This window comes from Schistocerca serialis, chromosome 12, assembly GCF_023864345.2.
Source record: "Schistocerca serialis cubense isolate TAMUIC-IGC-003099 chromosome 12, iqSchSeri2.2, whole genome shotgun sequence".
Classification (NCBI taxonomy): domain Eukaryota; kingdom Metazoa; phylum Arthropoda; class Insecta; order Orthoptera; family Acrididae; genus Schistocerca; species Schistocerca serialis.
The window spans coordinates 21,415,078-21,434,359 of NC_064649.1; the positions used below are offsets into that span (position 1 = coordinate 21,415,078).

General features: G+C 44.0%; 1 protein-coding gene across 1 annotated transcript in view; it reads left to right on the forward strand.

Annotated features, from left to right (window-relative positions):
- The window catches only part of LOC126428246 (carbonic anhydrase 1-like), a 125,531-nt gene that overhangs the window by 49,158 nt on the left and 57,091 nt on the right, over nucleotides 1-19,282 (forward strand). The window contains exon 3 of the mRNA XM_050090161.1: nucleotides 18,102-18,266. Coding sequence (XP_049946118.1) covers nucleotides 18,102-18,266 — 165 coding nt within the window. The remainder of the gene's footprint in view (nucleotides 1-18,101; nucleotides 18,267-19,282) is intronic.

Below are 19,282 nucleotides of genomic sequence, written 5' to 3' on the forward strand. Positions count from 1 at the left end.
ATTTCTCGGATTCGGATAAGGAAGGAGCTAAGAGATTATCAGACGACTGACTGTAATTAATACCCTCCGTGACTTCAGTACACAATCGTACGCTGAAGCCTCTGCAGTACGCTTTTGCATCACACACAGCTTGCTCAGAAAAATTACCCTGTCTTTAAGTTAGGAGTTTTCGTCACTCTTGATTGTAATTAGAATTCAATGTAAGGTGAGAACGAGAGTATTTTATGCTTTTTGTCTGGTCATTTAAGAAGCGTGCGGTAGAGCTGGAGATTTGCCGAATATTATTTCATTCCCTTTAAAAATTAATTGACATTCGAAGCTATATTGTTTCTTTGATCGTCTCTTTTTTACGTCTTAATTGAAACTGGTTACATCGTCGCAGGTTACGGAGCTGCTGACTAGCCACTGCTGTCGAAGTGGTAAAGCTGTTGTACGCATTATCGCTCAGCCGACATACGTGTTAACACGGCATAAAACGTATTCTAACGCTCGTACTTGACTGTACTAGACGCAGCTTGGCTCCTGCTCAAAGTGAAACGAATATCAATGAGATTCAAGCAAAGCGGTTCTAGGCGCTTCAGTCCGGAACTGCGCTGCTGCTACGGTCGCAGGTTCGAATCCTGCCTCGGGCATGGATGTCTGTGATGTCCTTAGGTTAGTTAGGTTTAAGTACACTACTAGCCATTAAAATTGCTACAGCATGAAGACGCGAAATTTAACCGACAGGAAGAAGATGCTGTGGTATGCAAATGATTAGCTTTTCACAGCATTCACACAAGGTTGGCGCCGGTGGCGACACTTACAACGTGCTGACGTGAGGGAAGTTTCCAACCGATTTCTCATACACAACACCAGTTGACTGGCGTTGTCTGGTGAAACGCTGTTGTGATGCCTCGTGTAAGGAGGAGAAATGCGTACGTTTCCGACTTTGATAAAGGTCGGATTTTAGCCTATCGCGATTGCGGGTTTATCGAACCGCAACATTGCTGCTCGCGTTGGTCGAGATCCTATGACTGTTAGCAGAATATGGAATCGGTGGGTTCAGGAGGGTAATACGGAACGCCGTGCTAGATCCCAACGGCCTCGTATCACTACCAGTAGAGATGAAAGGCATCTTATCCGCATGGCTGTAAGGGATCGTGCAGCCAAGTCTCGATCCCTGAGCCAACAGATGAGGAAGTTTGCAAGACAACAACCATCTGCAATAACAGTTCGACAACGTTTGCAGCAGCACGGACTATCAACTCGGAGACCGTGGCTGCGGTTACCCTTGACGCTGCATCACAGACAGGAGCGCCTGCGATGGTGTACTCAACGACGAACCTGGGTGCACAAATGGCAAAACGGCATTTGTTCGGATGAATCAAGGTTCTGTTTACAGCATCATGATGGTCGCATCAGTGTTTGGCGACATCGCGATGAACGCACATTGGAAGCATGTATTCGTCATCGCCATACTGGCGTATCACCCGGCTTGATGGTATGGGGTGCCATTGGTTACAGGTCTCGGTCACCTCTTTTTCGCACTGACGGCACTTTGAACAGTGGACATTACATTTCAGATGTGTTACGACCCGTCGATCTACCCTTCATTCGATCCATGCGAAACCCTACATTTCAGCAGGATAATGCACGACCGCATGTTGCAGGTCCTGTACAGGCCTTTCTGGATACAGAAAATGTTCGACTGCTGCCCTGGCCAGCATATTCTCCAGACCTCTCACCAATTGGAAACGTCTGGTCAATGGTGGCCGAGCAACTGGCTCGTCACAATAAGCCAGTCACTTGATGAACTCTGGTATCGTGTTGAAGCTGCATGGGCAGCTGTACCTGCACACGCCATCGAAGCTCTGTTTGACTCAATGCCCAGGCGTATCAAGGCCGTTATTACGGCCATAGGTGGTTGTTCTGGTTACTGATTTCTCAGGATCTATGCACCCAAATTGCGTGAGAATGTAATCACATGTCAGTTCTAGTATTATACATTTGTCCGTTGAATACTCGTTTATCATCTGCATTTCTTCTTGGTGTAGCAATTTTAATGGCCAGTAGTGTAGTTCTAAGTCTAGGGGACTGATGACCTCAGATGTTAAGTCCCATAGTGCTCAGAGCCATTTGAACCAAAATTCTGGTCCTACGTAAAATCGCTAAGCGGGTCTTAGTCATTCGTGGAGGAGTATGGTGTGGCAACAGAAGACAACAAAACGAATGCTTAAGTTTTAAATTTCGTTTTTAAGAAAACGTTCACACAGGAGAATAGTACAAACAAACAATCGCCTGACCATCGAACAGACTCCCATATGGACGGCATAGTAATAAACATCTCTGGCATAGAGAAACAACTGAGAGTGTTAAAAACAGACAAATCGCCAGATCTGCATACAATCCCAGTTCTGTTTTACAGGGAGTACTATACGGCACCTCCCTTACCCAGCTTCCACATATCGCGTATCTCTTACCCAGTGACTCGAAAAAAGCACAGGTGACTCGTGTATATAACAAGGGTAAAACAACTGACCCTCAAAATGGGGCTGCTGCAGAATTATTGAACATATTCTCAGTTCAAATATAATAAATTTTCTTGAGACAGAGAAATTTATGTCCATGAACCAGTGTGGTTTTAGAAAGCATCACTCGCGCGAAACTCTGTTTACCCTTTTCTCATAAGATGTCCTGCTAACCAAGGTCAACGGGCATATTTCAAATTCCTGGATCTCCGAAAAGCCTTCGACACGGTAGCCTACTGCAAACTGTTAACGAAGGCACGGCCATATGGAATAGGTTCCCGGAAAATGTGAGTGGCTCGAAGGTGTCTTAAGTAATAGAACGCAGTGCGTTGTTCTCGACGGCGATTCTTCATGAGAGACACGGGAATTGTGGTAGAACCGTTCTTGTTCTCTACACACATCAATGATTTGGCGTGCAGGGTGACCAGCAATCCGTGGCTCTTTGCTGATGATGGTGTGGTGTACGGGAAGGTGCCGTGGTTGAGTGACCGTTGCAGCATACAAGATGATTTAGACAGAATTTCTAGTTGATGTGATGAATGGCAGCTAACTCTAAATGTAAGAAATTGTAAGTCAATGCAGATGAGTAGGAAAAAATAATCCCGTTGCCTTCGAATACAGAGTTAGTAGTATGCTATTTGACACAGTCAGGTCGATTAGATGTCTAGACGTAACGCTGCAAAGTGATATGAAGTGGAACGAACTCATAATGGTGATATGAGGGGTGTTTGAAAAGTCAGTGCAAAAATAAAAACTACTTACGTGTTTGGGGTAAACCTTTTTTTCGATATATTCTCCTTTTAGACTTATACAGTTCATCCAGTGCTGTTCTAATTTGTTGATCCCTTCCGAATAGCACGAATTCTCCAAGTCTGCAAAATAGCTATTAGTTGCTGCAATCACCTCCTCATTTGAATAAAATCCTTGACTCGCCAGCCATTTCTTTAAATTGGGGAACAAATAGTAGTCCGAGGGAGCCAAGTCTGGGGAATAGGGGGCATGTGAAACGAGTTGGAATCCTGTTTCCATTAATTTTGCGACCACAACTGCTGAGGTGTGTGCTAGTGCATTGTCGTAATGGAAAAGACTTTTTTGCGGTCCAATCGGCGGCGTTTTTCTTGCAGCTCGGTTTTCGAACGGTCCACTAACGATAAATAATACGCACCTGTAATAGTTTTACCCTTTTCCAGATAGTCGATGAGGGTTATCCCTTGCGAATCCCAAAAGACAGTCACCATAACCTTTCCGGCTGAAGGAATGGTCTTCGCCTTTTTTGGTGCAGATTCTCCCTTGGTAGCCCATTGTGTAGATTGTTGTTTGGTCTCAGGAGTAGAGTAATGTATCCATGTTTCATCCACAGTGACGAAACGACGCTTAGAGTCCTGCGGATTCTTCCTGAACAGCTGCAAACCATCCTTGCAACACTTCACACGATTCTGTTTTTGGTCAAGCGTGAGTATTCGCGGAACCCATCTTGCGGAAAGCTTTCTCATATCCAAATGTTTATGCGAAATATTATGTACCCATTCATTCCAGATGCCCACAGCACTAGCAATCACACACATCTTAACTCTTCTGTCATCCATCACCACATCATGGATTTTATCAATGATTTCTGGAGTCGTAACCTCCACTGGGCGTCCAGAACGTTCAGCATCACTTGTGCCCATATGGCCACTCCGAAAATTTTGAAAGCACTTATAAACTGTTCTAATCGAAGGTGCAGAGTCACCGTAATGTTTATCAAGCTTCTCTTTAGACTACTGAGGCGTTTTGCCTTTCATAAAGTAATGTTTAATCACCACACGAAATTCCTTTTCGTCCATTTTTTGACAATCACTCGACTTCCTTGATTCACACGAATGCCAAACACAAAGAAATAGACAATATGGCTGAAACTTGGTGTGCGTTCTTTCCAAAGATGCTACTAACCAAACATGTCCTCGATACGCGCTGTTGGTGCCATCTCTCGGACTTTGCACGGACTTTTCAAACGCCCCTCGTATTAGGGAAGGCGAATCTACACCTACTACATCTGCATACATACTCCGCAAGCCACCGTAGGGTGCGTGGCGGAGGGTACCATGTACCACTACTAGTCATCCCTCCCCTCTTCCTCTCACGAATACAGCGTGGAAGAAACCACTGTCTGTTACCTCCGTATGAGCCCTAATTTCTCGCCTCTTCACAGTCCTTACGAGCTATTTATGTTGGCCGCAGTACAATCATTCGGTGACCAGGTTGAAATGCCGATTCTCTAAATTTTCTCAATAGTGTTCCTCGAAAAGAACGTCGCCAGCGAAAAAAAATCACTATTAACTGTATACCAATAAGATTGTAACAATGAGAAGTCTTTTCTATTAGATTCAGAAGCATCTGACCCACCCGCGGTGGGTTACTCTGTACTGTTAACGAAATAAATAAAATAAATAGATGATTCCCATTTCAGTTCTCCATTTGAGTTCCCGAAGCATCTCTGTAACACGTGTTGTTTGGATCTACTGGTAACAAATATAACAGCCCGCCTCTGAATTGCTTCGATGACTTCCTTCAGTCCGACCTGATACCGATCCCAAACACTCGAGCAGTACTCAAGAATAGGTCGCACCCGCGTCCTACATGTGGCCTCCTTTACAGGTGAACCACTTTTTCCTAAACTTCTCCCAATAAACCCAAGTCGACCATTGGCCCTTCCCATACACGATCCTCACATGTTCGTACCATTTCATATCGCTTTGCAACGTTACGCCCAGATATTTAAACGACTCCATAGTGTCAAGCAGGACACCAGTAATACTGTATCCGAACATTACAGGTTTGTTCTTCCTACTTCCTACTCATCAGCATTAACTTACATTTTTCCACATTTTTTAGCTGCCATTCATCACACCAACTACAAATTTTGTCTAACAAGGGGACCCTCCATACTGTAAATTACGGATTTTGATGCGCTTCAAATATGTTGTAGAGGCACTTACCCTGAGTACCTGGCTATTCGGTTTTTAGCGACGGGCCTTGGTTTTCGAGAAAATCGTTTTTGAAGTTCATTAAGCGATTTTTATACCTGTAACATTACACTTGTTCCGAGCAAGTCATCGTAGCGCAGCGGTAAAGGTTTACAGCTGCCGTGCTGGAGTTACCGTGTTCGAATACTGCTCCCATATGTTTCTTTATGTATGTAAGAAACGTCCGGAAAATTTGGTCCTAACGTTAAAAAACGAGTAGACGAATTAACTGGGAAATATAGAAATGTAGTCGTGTCCTGCCAAAATCCGGGAAGTTCACGAAATTGGTGCACGAAGAATTTTTGTGTTCTGTACGTGAGTAGAAAAATTTTTTGTGCATTATCGATTCGTGTGGAGGGCAAACCGATTCAACTTTATTCGATCATCTATTCACTGATGAAAGGAAAGCGAGCACCTGCACCCTAAAAGTGGCCCCGCCAAAGCGCACTCCTTATTGGCAGCCCTGCAGTGTTTATTTTTACCGACAGGTGAAAATCTTCACGAAAATTTCAGAATGCTCCTAACTTGATGAAAGACAATAGAGAGATCGCTTCTAGGGAAGGTTCAATAAAATTACATCCGTTAATCCTACATCAATTTAGCGCCCCTAATTTTGAAAGCATGATTAGATACACATGGATCGCATCGAAATTAGTTGATGAAAGATAAATATTTTTTAATGCAAAAGAATTGTGTTTCTCGGTATCGCTCACGAAGAAACCGTGCCCCTGCAATACTGTTCCCTTCATAAAAAGCACGTGGTGCTGCGAAAATTTGTGCTTCGGTTGTTTCTGTGATAAGTATCACCCATAATATTGTTCTGGCACATCAAGCAATGTGGACGATGGAGAATAAGATTTTGTAATATTGTATGAAGGAAAAAAATTAATAACTGAATACATATTTATAATTTGGCACACCTTAAACTGTGTTGATATTCTTTGAAATAAAATTGAAAAATTTGGTAGATTTTGACAAAAAAAAAAAAGTACACCAGCAGGATTCGAACACGGTACGTCCAGCACAACAGCTGTGAACATTTACCGCTGCGCTACGCTAAATTGGTCGGAGCACATGTAATGCTACAGGTATAGAAATCGCGTAATGAACTTCAAAATCGATTTTCTCAAAAACCAAGGCCCGTCGCTAAGAAACCGGATAGCCAGGTACTCAGGGTAAGTGGCTCTACAACATATTTGAAGCGCATCGAAATCCGTGATTTACAGTTTGGAGGGTCCCCTTGTAAGTCGCTTAGTAACTTCCTACAGTCACTCAACTTCGGCACCTTACCGTACGCCACAGTACCATCAGCAAACAACCCACCCTGTCCGCCAAAACATTTATGTATACAGAGAACAACAACAGGTCCTATCACAGTTCCCTGGTCCACTCGTGACGTTACCCTTGTCTCTGATGAACCCCCGGCGTAGAGGACAACATACTGGGTGGAATGGTGGACTTCAGTTTATCGGGAGGATTGTAGAAAAATATGATTCACCTGTATAAGAGACTGTGTATAGGACACTAATGCGATGTATTCTTGAGTACTGATCGAGTGTTTGGGAGCTCCGTCACGTCAGATTGTAGGAAGACATCGAAGCAATTCAGAGGTGGACTGCTGCAGTTGTTGCTGGTACGGCCCACCAGCATGCGAGTATTACGGAGATGCTTTGGGGTCCGAAATGGGAATCCCCGGAGGGAAGCCGGCGTTCTTTTGGAGTAGCACTGCTGGGAAAATGTATATAAACGACATTCGAACCTGACTGCAGAACGATACTGCTTCCAACATTTCGCGTAAGAACCGTGAAGATAAGAGAAACTACGGCTCATACGGAGGCATATAGATAGTCGTTTTCCCCTCGCTCTGTTTGCGAGTGGAACAGGAAAGGAAATGACTAGTGGGATGTCTTGCGGAGTATGTGTGTAGATGTATACACATGCTCGAATTTCAAAAGATATAGAACAAACGTTAGACGTGTTATGGCGTTAGATCGTTGCGTCACCAAACAAGTCTCCGCCAAATTAAATTTAATTGCCAAAATTCATTTCCTACACATGGTTAACTCAGGAAAACTGAAAGGTAGATCATTTGACAAATAAAAGTGCAGTTTGAAAGAAATTGAACCTATTATTGTGGGCAACAAACTTACAACGGAGACACATGTGTACCGTACCGCTGCTGGGAGAGGTAGAAGGAGACAAATTACTGTCGTCTCTTGCGTATAAAAAGCAATTAAAACTTCGTAGAACATATATTATTATGTAAAATTTTGCAGAGATTAATTTTTCGGAAGTATTGGCGTTTTATAAGTGCAGTTTTTTTACTGTCCTTTTAGCGTTACTGTTATAATTCCACAAACATATTAATTGAAGTCATGTTAGTAATTACTACGCAGAAGCCTATAAGAAGAAATATTACTTTGCAGCCATTTGAAAAGGTGCGCTACACCTTGGTATAAAAAGTTTGAAAACCGTTGGTGTAGGAAGAAGAACACATTAAATTTTAATAATACAAAGGAACAACCTGGTTTTAGAACTGTAAATGCCACAATGGTCCATCTCCAAGTCGAGAATAAACCATAGAACACGGCATTGAGTACGAATTACCACTTTGTCTGAGATTTAAACATTTTAGGATGGTTTTAATGTACATTCAAAAAGTCATGGCGGCTCTTGGTAAATAAGAGCGTATTGAGCCAACGTGTGTTAGTACTCGTTTACAGAGTGAATTACAACTAATGATGCAAACTGACGTGGCTCGTAATACAGGGCGACAGTTATTGAACTGAAGGATGACATCGAAAAAGTACAAAGAAGGGCAGCTCATTTGCTATTATCGCAAAATAGGGGAGATAGTGTCACAGACATGATACGTGAATTGGAGTGGAAATCATTAAAACAAAGGCGTTTTCGTTGCGACGGGATCTTCTCACGAAATTTCAATCACCAATTTTCTCCTCCGATTGCGAAAAAAGTGGTTCAAATGGCTCTGAGCACTATGCGACTTAACTTCTGAGGTCATCAGTCGCCTAGAACTTAGAACTAATTAAACCTAACTAACCTAAGGACATCACACACATCCCTGCCTGAGGCAGGATTCGAACCTGCGACCGTAGCGGTCGCTCGGCTCCAGACTGTAGCGCCCAGAACCGCACGGCCACTCCGACCGGCTCCGATTGCGAAAAACTTTTTGTTGGCACCCACCTACATAGGAAGAAACGATCATCAGGATAAAATAAGAGAAATCAGGGCTCGCACATAAAAATTTAAGTGCTCGTTTCTCCCGCTCGCCGTTCGAGAATGGAACGGTAGAGGGATAGCTTGAAGGTGGTTCAGACACTTTATTGTGAATAGCAAAGTAATCACGTACATGTAGATATGAAAAAAACATAAATCAGTTATAAACTACGGCGTGCACCCGCCTTATGCAACACGTAATTACTCTAAAGATATTCGGATTTAGGTTATGACATGTTCGATATGCTCGCCATCAATGGCGTTGATGTGGCGCAGACGAATAGCGAAATTCTGCATGACCCGCTGAAGTGTCGAAACATCGATGCTGTCGAAGACCTCCTGAATGGCTGTTTTCAGCTCAGCAATGGTTTTGGGACTATTGCTGTACACCTTGTCTTTAATACAGCCTCACAAAAAGGAATCGCATGTGTTCAGATCTGGAGAATACGGCGGCCAATCGAGTCCCATGCCAGTGGCTTCTAGTTACTCCAGAGTCGGAATGCGGTTCCTAGAGCGCTCCTCCAGGGCATCAAACACTCTCCAGCTTCGATGGGGTCGGGCTCCGTCTTGCACGAACCACATGGTATCGAATTCAGCGTCACTTTGGATAATGGGGATAAAATCATCTTTCAAAACTTTCGCGTACCTTTCGGTAGTCAGCGTACTATCGAGAAATATGTCACAGATTATTCCGTGACTGGACATTGCACACCAGACAGCCAGCCATTGAAGGTGAAGAGACTTCTCTACCGCGAAATGCGGATTCTCAACCCTCAAATGGGCCAATTTTGCTTATTGATGAATCCGTCCAAACGAAAATGGGCTTCGTCGCTAAACCAAACCACGCGCATGTGTACACTACTTCTCATATTGCCCCGCAGTCAGCCGTGCAGGTAGAATGTCCTAACGCAAACCGCTCAGAAGCTATGACGATTTTGTTCAGCACTTTTACTTATAAATCATATTGATTGTAAAAATATTTATTCACATGACCCGTATTTTCACATGATAGGTTTCGGTTCCTCTAGAACCATCTTCAGATCTGAAATGACGCTGATACTAATTTACTAATTCACAAATGCAATCAAGACAGATTAAAAGTAACAGTGATTGCGGTATTCCTGCAGACATTATGTCTGTTTTTGCAAAGATTTTATTTAGTCCAATAACTGTCACCTTGTATGTAAAAACTCAGCCCGAACAGGCCATGAAGGCCCAACGGTACCGACCGACCGCCGTGTCATCCTCACTCGATAGGCGTCACTGGATGCGGATATGGTGGGGCATGTGGTCAGTACACCGCTCTCCATGCCGTATGTCAGTTCACGAGACTGGAGCCGCTACTTCTCAGTCAAGTAGCTCCTCAGTTTGCCTCACAAGGGCTGAGGGCACCCCACTTGCCAACAGCGCTCGGCAGACTGGATGGTCAGCCATCCTAGTGCTGACCCAGCCCGACAGCGCTTAGCTTTGGTGATCTGATCGGAATCGGTGTTACCACTACAGCAAGGCCGTTGGTAGTCTGTATATAAGGGGCAGTCAAATGAAAACCAAACACCCACCACAACATGACCATGGAATGGTTCCATTGAAAAGTAATCACCACACGCATTAAGAAATTTATCCCACTGGGAAACAAGACGATCTAATCCTGTTTCGTAGAATGGGGGCGGATGCCGACGGATCCACAACCGCACCCACTCTTGAACTTCTTCGTCTGACTGAAACAGACATCCAATTCGATTCTACACAGAGTACACGAAAGAACTTGTCCCCCTTCTAACAGCCGTGTACCGCAAGTCTCTAGAGGAACGGAAGGTTCCCAATGATTGGAAAAGAGCACAGGTAGTCCCAGTATTCAAGAAGGGTCGTCGAGCAGATGCGCAAAACTATAGACCTATATCTCTGACATCGATCTGTTGTTGAATCTTAGAACATGTTGTTTGCTCGCGTATCATGTCATTTCTGGAAACCCAGAATCTACTCTGTAGGAATCAGCATGGATTCCGGAAACAGCGGTCGTGTGAGACCCAACTCGCTTTATTTGTTCATGAGACCCAGAAAATATTAGATACAGGCTCCCAGGTAGATGCCATTTTCCTTGATTTCCGGAAGCCGTTCGACACAGCTCCGCACTGTCGCCTGATAAACAAAGTAAGAGCCTACGGAATATCAAACCAGCTGGATTGAAGAGTTTTTGGCAAACAGAACACAGCATGTGGTTCTCAATGGAGGCACGTCTACAGACTTTAAAATAACCTATGGCGTGCCACATGGCAGTGTTATGGGACCATTGCTTTTCACAATATATATAAATGACCTAGTAGATAGTATCGGAAGTTTAATGCGGCTTTTCGCAGATGATGCTGCAGTATACAGAGAAGTTGCAGCATTAGAAAGTTGCAGCGAAATGCAGGAAGATCTGCAGCGGATAGGCACTTGGTGCAGGAAGTGGCAACTGACCCTTAACGTAGACAAATGTAATGTATTGCGAATACATGGAAAGAAGGATCCTTTATTGCATGATTATATGATAGCGGAACAAACACTGGTAGCAGTTACTTCTGTAAAGTATCTGGGAGTATCCGTGCGGAACGATTCGAAGTGGAATGATCATATAAAATTAATTGTTGGTAAGGCGGGTACCAGGTTGAGATTCACTGTGAGAGTGCTTAGAAAATGTAGTCCATCAACAAAGGAGGTGGCTTACAAAACACTCGTTCGGCCTGTACTTGAGTATTGCTAATCAGTGTGGGATCCGTATCAGGTCGGGTTGACAGAGGAGATAGGTAAGATTCAAAGAAGAGCTGCGCGTTTCGTCACAGGGTTATTTGGTAAGCGTGATAGCGTTACGGAGATGTTTAGCAAACTCGAGTGGCAGACTCTGCAAGAAAGGCGCTCTGCATCGCGGTGTAGCTTGCTGTCCAGGTTTCGAGAGGGTGCGTTTATGGATGAGGAATCGAATATATTGCTTCCCCCTACTTATACCTTCCCCTCCATGAACCCTGGACCTTGCCGTTGGTGGGGAGGCTTGCGTGCCTCAGCGATACAGATGGCCGTACCGTAGGTGCAACCACAACGTAGGGGTATCTGTTGAGAGGCCAGACAAACATGTGGTTCCTGAAGAGGGGCAGCAGCCTTTTCAGTAGTTGCAGGGGCAACAGTCTGGATGATTGACTGATCTGGCCTTGTAACATTAACCAAAACGGCCTTGCTGTGCTGGTACTGCGAACGGCTGAAAGCAAGGGGAAACTACAGCCGTAATTTTTCCCGAGGACATGCAGCTTTACTGTATGATTAAATGATGATGGCGTCCTCTTGGGTAAAATATTCCGGAGGTAAAATAGTGCCCTATTCGGATCTCCGGGCGGGGACTACTCAAGAGGACGTCGTTATCAGGAGAAAGAAAACTGGCGTTCTACGGATCGGAGCGTGGAATGTCAGATCCCTTAATCGGGCAGGTAGGTTAGAAAATTTTAAAAGGGAAATGGATAGGTTAAAGTTAGATATAGTGGGAATTAGTGAAGTTCGGTGGCAGGAGGAACAAGACTTTTGGTCAGGTGATTACAGGGTTATAAATACAAAATCAAATAAGGGTAATGCAGGAGTAGGTTTAATAATGAATAAGAAAATAGGAGTGTGGGTTAGCTACTACAAACAGCATACTGAACGCATTATTGTGGCCAAGATAGACACAAAGCCCATGCCTACTACAGTAGTACAAGTTTATATGCCAACTAGCTCTGCAGATGATGAAGAAATTGATGAAATGTATGACGAGACAAAAGAAATTATTCAGGTAGTGAAGGGAGACGAAAATTTAATAGTCATGGGTGACTGGAATTCGTCAGTAGGAAAAGGGAGAGAAGGAAACATAGTGGGTGAATATGGATTGGGGGGAAGGAATGAAAGAGGAAGCCGCCTTGTAGAATTTTGCACAGAGCATAACTTAATCATAGCTAACACATGGTTCAAGAATCATAAGAGAAGGTTGTATACCTGGAAGAATCCTGGAGATACTAAAAGGTATCAGATAGATTATATAATGGTAAGACAGAGATTTAGGAACCAGGTTTTAAATTGTAAGACATTTCCAGGGGCAGATGTGGATTCAGACCACAATCTATTGGTTATGAACTGCAGATTGAAACTGAAGAAACTGCAACAAGGCGGGAATTTAAGGAGATGGGACTTGGATAAACTGAAAGAACCAGAAGATGTAAAGAGTTTAAGGGAGAGCATAAGGGAACAATTGACAGGAATGGGGGAAAAGAAATACAGTAGAAGAAGAATGGGTAGCTCTGAGGGATGAAGTAGTGAAGGCAGCAGAGGATCAAGTAGGTAAAAAGACGAGGGCTAGTAGAAATCCTTGGGTAACAGAAGAAATATTGAATTTAATTGATGAAAGGAGAAAATATAAAAATGCAGTAAATGAACCAGGCAAAAAGGAATACAAACGTCTCAAAATGAGATTGACAGGAAGTGCAAAATGGCTAAGCAGGGATGGCTACAGTACAAATGTAAGGATGTAGAGGCTTGTCTCACAAGGGGTAAGATAGATACTGCCTACAGGAAAATTAAAGAGGCCTTTGGAGAGAAGAGAACCACTTGTATGAATATCAAGAGCTCAGACGGCAACCCAGTTCTAAGCAAAGAAAGGAAGGCAGAAAGGTGGAAGGAGTATATAGAGGGTTTATACAAGGGCGATGTACTTGAGGACAATATTATGGAAATGGAAGAGGATGTAGATGAAGATGAAATGGGAGATAAGATACTGCGTGAAGAGTTTGATAGAGCACTGAAAGACCTGAGTCGAAACAAGGCCCCGGGAGTAGATAACATTCCATTAGAACTACTGATGGCCTTGGGAGAGCCAATCATGACAAAACTCTACCATCTGGTGAGCAAGATGTATGAGACAGGCGAAATACCCACAGACTTCAAGAAGAATATAATAATTGCAATCCCAAAGAAAGCAGGTGTTGACAGATGTGAAAATTACAGAACTATCAGTTTAATAAGTCACAGCTGCAAAATACTAACGCGAATTCTTTACAGACGAATGGAAAAACTGGTAGAAGCGGACCTCGGGGAGGATCAGTTTGGATTCCGTAGAAATGTTGGAACACGTGAGGCAATACTAACCTTACGACTTATCCTAGAAGAAAGATTAAGAAAAGGCAAACCTACGTTTCTAGCATTTGTAGACTTAGAGAAAGCTTTTGACAACGTTAACTGGAATACTCTCTTTCAAATTCTGAAGGTGGCAGGGTAAAACACAGGGAGCGAAAGGCTATTTACAATTTGTACAGAAATCAGATGGCAATTATAAGAGTCGAGGGGCATGAAAGGGAAGCAGTGGTTGGGAAAGGAGTGAGACAGGGTTGTAGCCTCTCCCCGATGTTATTCAATCTGTATATTGAGCAAGCAGTAAAGGAAACAAAAGAAAAATTCGGAGTAGGTATTAAAATTCATGGAGAAGAAGTAAAAACTTTGAGGTTTGCCGATGACATTGTAATTCTGTCAGAGACAGCAAAGGACTTGGAAGAGCAGTTGAACGGAACGGGCAGTGTCTTGAAAGGAGGATATAAGATGAACATCAACAAAACCAAACGAGGATAATGGAATGTAGTCAAATTAAATCGGGTGATGCTGAGGGGATTAGATTAGGAAATGAGACACTTAAAGTAGTAAAGGAGTTTTGCTATTTAGGGAGTAAAATAACTGATGATGGTCGAAGTAGAGAGGATATAAAAAGTAGACTGGCAATGGCAAGAAAGGTATTTCTGAAAAAGAGAAATATGTTAACATCGAGTATGGATTTAAGTATCAGGAAGTCGTTTCTGAAAGTATTTGTATGGAGTGTAGCCATGTATGGAAGTGAAACATGGACAATAACAAATTTGCACAAGAAGAGAATAGAAGCTTTCGAAATGTGGTGCTACAGAAGATAAGGTGGGTAGATGACGTAACTAATGAGGAGGTATTGAATAGAACTGGAGAGAAGAGAATTTTGTGGCACAGCTTGACTAGAAGAAAGGATCGGTTGGTAGGGCATATTCTGAGGCATCAAGAGTTCACCAATTTAGTATCGGAGGGTAGCGTGGAGGGTAAAAATCGTAGAGGGAGACCAAGAAATGAATACACTAAGCAGATTCAGAAGGATGTAGGCTGCAGTAGGTACTGGGAGATGAAGAAGCTTGCACAGGATAGAGTAGCATGGAGAGCTGCATCGAACCAGTCTTAGGACTGAAGACAACAACAACAAAACAACAACTTATACCTTCCGAGGAGATCACGAATGTAAAATTAGAGAGACTCGAGCGCGCACGGAGGCTTTCCGGCAGTCGTTCTTCCCGCGAACCATACGCGACTGGAACAGGAAAGGGAGGTAATGACAGTGGCACGTAAAGTCCCCTCCGCCACACACCGTTGGGTGGCTTGCGGAGTATAATTGTAGATGTAGATGTCTTTCTTCCACACGGTGAAAGGTCCGGCTGTGTGGAACACACTGCAGTGTTCCCAACCACATCGCTGAAGCGTAGCCTTCACCCGATTACCAGTGCTGGGGTGGGCGTCATCGTGCAACAGGATGATTCCGTCCGACAGCATTCCTGGCCGTTTAGACTTTGTGGCACATCACAGTTTCTGCAAACTGTCTTCACAACACTGCACATTGGTTGTGGTTGCTCGATGAATAGAAGGCCCCTGTAGTAGAAGAAGAAAGCCACCGTGCCCTCAGCGGAAACTGCGTGAACAGTTTTGAATTTGTTTTGTGGGAGAGCTGTGGCATGTTTCCACTGTTTGCTTTGCCGTTTGTACCCAGGTTCGAAATGGTGGCGCCAAGTGAAGTCATCTCGATCTTACCATAACTTACGTGAACAGTTTGGATTTGTTTGGCGGGGAATATGTGGAATGTTTCCACCGTTGGCTTTGCCATTTATCCTTGGGTTTTGGGAATGCTTTTTTTAAGGTCATCAGTCTTATGACTGATATGATGCGGCCCGCCACGAATTCCTCTCCTGTGCCAACCTCTTCATCTCAGAGTAGCACTTGCAACCTACGTCCTCAATTATTTGCTGGATGCATTCCAATCTCTGTCTTCCTCTACAGTTTTTGCCCTCTACAGCTCCCTCTAGTACCATGGAAGTAATTCCCTGATGTCTTAACAGATGTCCTATCGTCCTGTCCCTTCTCCTTGTCAGCGCTCCACATGTTCCTTTCCTCTCCGATTCTGCGCAGAATTTCTTCCGTTCCTGCTGTCAGTCGGAATCATCCACGATTACGCCCACCTCCACACTGCCAAAGGGACGAAAGCTACGCTTCAGCGATTAGGTTGGGAAACGCTCCAGCATCCCCAGCACAGTCATGGACGTCCATTTCAGTCGGACGAGACAGAGCAAGAGTGTGTTAAGTTGTGGAACTGTCAGCGGTCCACTGCGTTCTACAAAACAGGAACTGATGGTCTGGTCTCCCAGTGGAATAAATGCCTTAACTTGTGCGGTCATAACTTTTGAATGAAACCATTCTGTGGTCCGATTGTGGCTCGTGTTTACTTTTCATTTGACTGCCCTCGAATGACAACAGATCCAAAAATCTACCAGTGAAGTTGGGTCCCCAAATGAGACAATTTCAAACACGTGGTTACGAGAGACCACTGTACCAGTCAGTATGAGCCAGTAAACCCAAATTCTTGAAATATTCTGTCTGCTGTCCGATTCGATGTGACTTGCTAGTAGAAGTGGACACTGAAGTCCCACTTCAAATTGCTCTGATTAAAGGTGCATATGCAGCGCCCTCAAGGGCTGTGTTAAGTGGCACCTGGGTGCGGTATGTGTATACTGAGGAGTTACAGTGTTAGCAATTCATCTGTTGCGGTCATCAGCGATCAGATGGAGCTCAGGAGTCCTGTCTCTGTGCCCTCTGTTTTGACGTTGCAGGCAGTAACTGTACTGAGCTTAGAGATGAACAATGGTTGAGACATTCATTCTAGGGAAGACCCACGCCCTGTCGACGAGTAACGTACTCCTGTTGGACAGCTTCAAGCATTTGAACAGGATCGCATAGTGGGCCTGCAGAAAGCTGAAAGGACGAATTAACGGGTTATCAAATGGCTGGAAATGACACAGTTATGGAAATATTCCCGGTTATTGTGCCATGGTCGAATGCATTTCGCATTTAAACCCAAAGTTTCGTCCCCACATGTGGAGGACGTTTTCAAGGGGAATCGTCGCTTCTTTGAGTTTCTGAGTCACATCCTGGCTCGCTACTGACTGCAGCAAAATTCCTTTTACTCGTGCTTCCGCGCAGTGGCATGACGTCACATGTTTTGAATGCCTGGGCACAACTGACCGTTGTCGGTTGTCTTCCTACGCAGTTGCTGCTACCCCATGGTTGAAGGCATAATAATCCGGAATATTTTATTAATTGTGGAACTGATGAACTGCTGAACATGTTGGACAAAACGTATCATTGGTGTGCCGCTGATTTCGAAAATGGTTCAAATGGCTCTGAGCACTATGGGACTTAACTAACATCCGAGGTCATCAGTCCCCTAGAACTTAGAACTACATAAACCTAACTAACCTAAGGACATCACACACATCCATGCCCGAGGCAGGATTCGAACCTGTGCCTGTAGCGGTCGAGCGGTTCCAGACTGAAGTGCCTAGAACTGCTCGGTCACACCGGCCGGCCCCTGATTTCAACAGTAGTCTGTGCAGCATTCCCACACCTGTAGACCCAGGTTTTGAACGTCCACATAGTACAAATAGGTATCAAGGTCGACACACTATGATGGCAGCAGTGGGTGACTGAACATCGTCCATGTATGGAATATGGGCCCATGTTGCGCCTGATGTGTTGTTAGGCACCACTGGGAACCATGTGCTTGCAGTGGGGTTAAGGTCACGTTTGCCTCTGGCCGACTAGCAGTGACACCATGATACTGCCAAGCACAGCTACTCTCGTGTCTTCAAAGGGTCGACTGGAGACTGAAAAGCTGTTCAGTTCTCTTTAATGATGAGACTAGTCTCTGGCTGCATGTGAGTGACGGATGTATAGCTGTATGGTATAGATCTGTGAGCTGCCTATTCCAGAGTGCATTCGCCTACGACACCCAGTCCTCATCCCAGGTTTCATGGTAGGGGAGCGGTCCATCAGTCACAACTCGCAGCCACATTTCCTGCAGATTGGAGTAACCAGTGTCCACTACATTGGACTGGCTGTTATCGGCATGCTGTCATTTCCTTGACAGGAAGATGATGTGGGTTTTCTAAGTCGATGGAATCTGGTTGTTATCCTGTATCTGTAATTTGCAAGATAGTCATGTATAAGTGGTTCCCTGGTGTTGTAGGTCCGGACCACTGGGCAGAGCTGTATCCCATGTGTGGAGGCAGTCGGCAGAGCCCGGTCAACATCCAGGAGGGCCGCACAAAGAATACGACTTCTCCGGCACTCTGGCTGTACTATCCTGGCTCCATCCCATGGGAGGCCAACCTCACCAACAATGGACACACCGGTAAGCCTGCCGTAGGGCGACCAAAATAAAACTGTCCTGGAAAAATCTTTCATGCACTACATGAAATTCGTTGAAATTTGACTTTTCTGTTTTCTATGCCATAATATACTTTGGACTTTCCTGAACATTTTGGAATATAATACATTAAAATCAGAAAATTGTGAGACCTTAAAAAATATATTGAATGTTGATGTGCGACTGACTACGCATATACTGCTGCAGTTGAGCAGTCATATCTTGGGAACTACACAGTCTAGAAGTCTGTGAATTGCTTTGTTTTATCCTACTGCTACGTCTCAGAAGTTGGCATTACGAATAAACAAATCAGTCCTAAAAACCAAGCTGGGTAACACAAGACTGCCTGATCGCTAGACAATAAAATGTGCTGGAAATCTAACAGACAAAGTAATTGATAAATTACAGAAATATTATGGGAAGGCCATTAGAGATAACAGTGACAATTTAGAGAAGATGAAAAGAGCTGTGTGAAGCACTTTCTTTCATCGAATATCAACCGATGAAAATCTATGTCATGCTTTGTGTCCACCTCCGCCAAACACTTGGTGTAAACATAGGCAAGCTGAATTTTCTGGCACCCTGCATGAATTAACGCATAAAAATTCCCTTCTTTTGGCAGTAATGGAGGCAATCAAACCTATTTACCGAGATTGGCAAATCCTGAGCTACTAAAGAAGTGTTTACATGGGTAGACCCAGAATGTGAATGAGTCCTTCAATAATGTTGTGTGGTGCCATATGGCTAAGTTTAAGGTTCTGGAGAAGTTAGGGGTAAGATTGGGACGGAACACAGATAAAGGACTGTGAGAACTGGAAGAGTTTCGTGTATGTGAAGCGGAAGACAAAAGAAGCATGAAAGAAAAGGAGGAAGCAAGCACCGGGCTGTTGCAACACTGAAAAAGACACAGTCTATGCGCCAGAGCAATTCTAGTGTATAAAAGACGCAGTAATCTAAGTCTGTATAAGAATTTGTAATAAAAAGGTTTTAAACCTCAATAT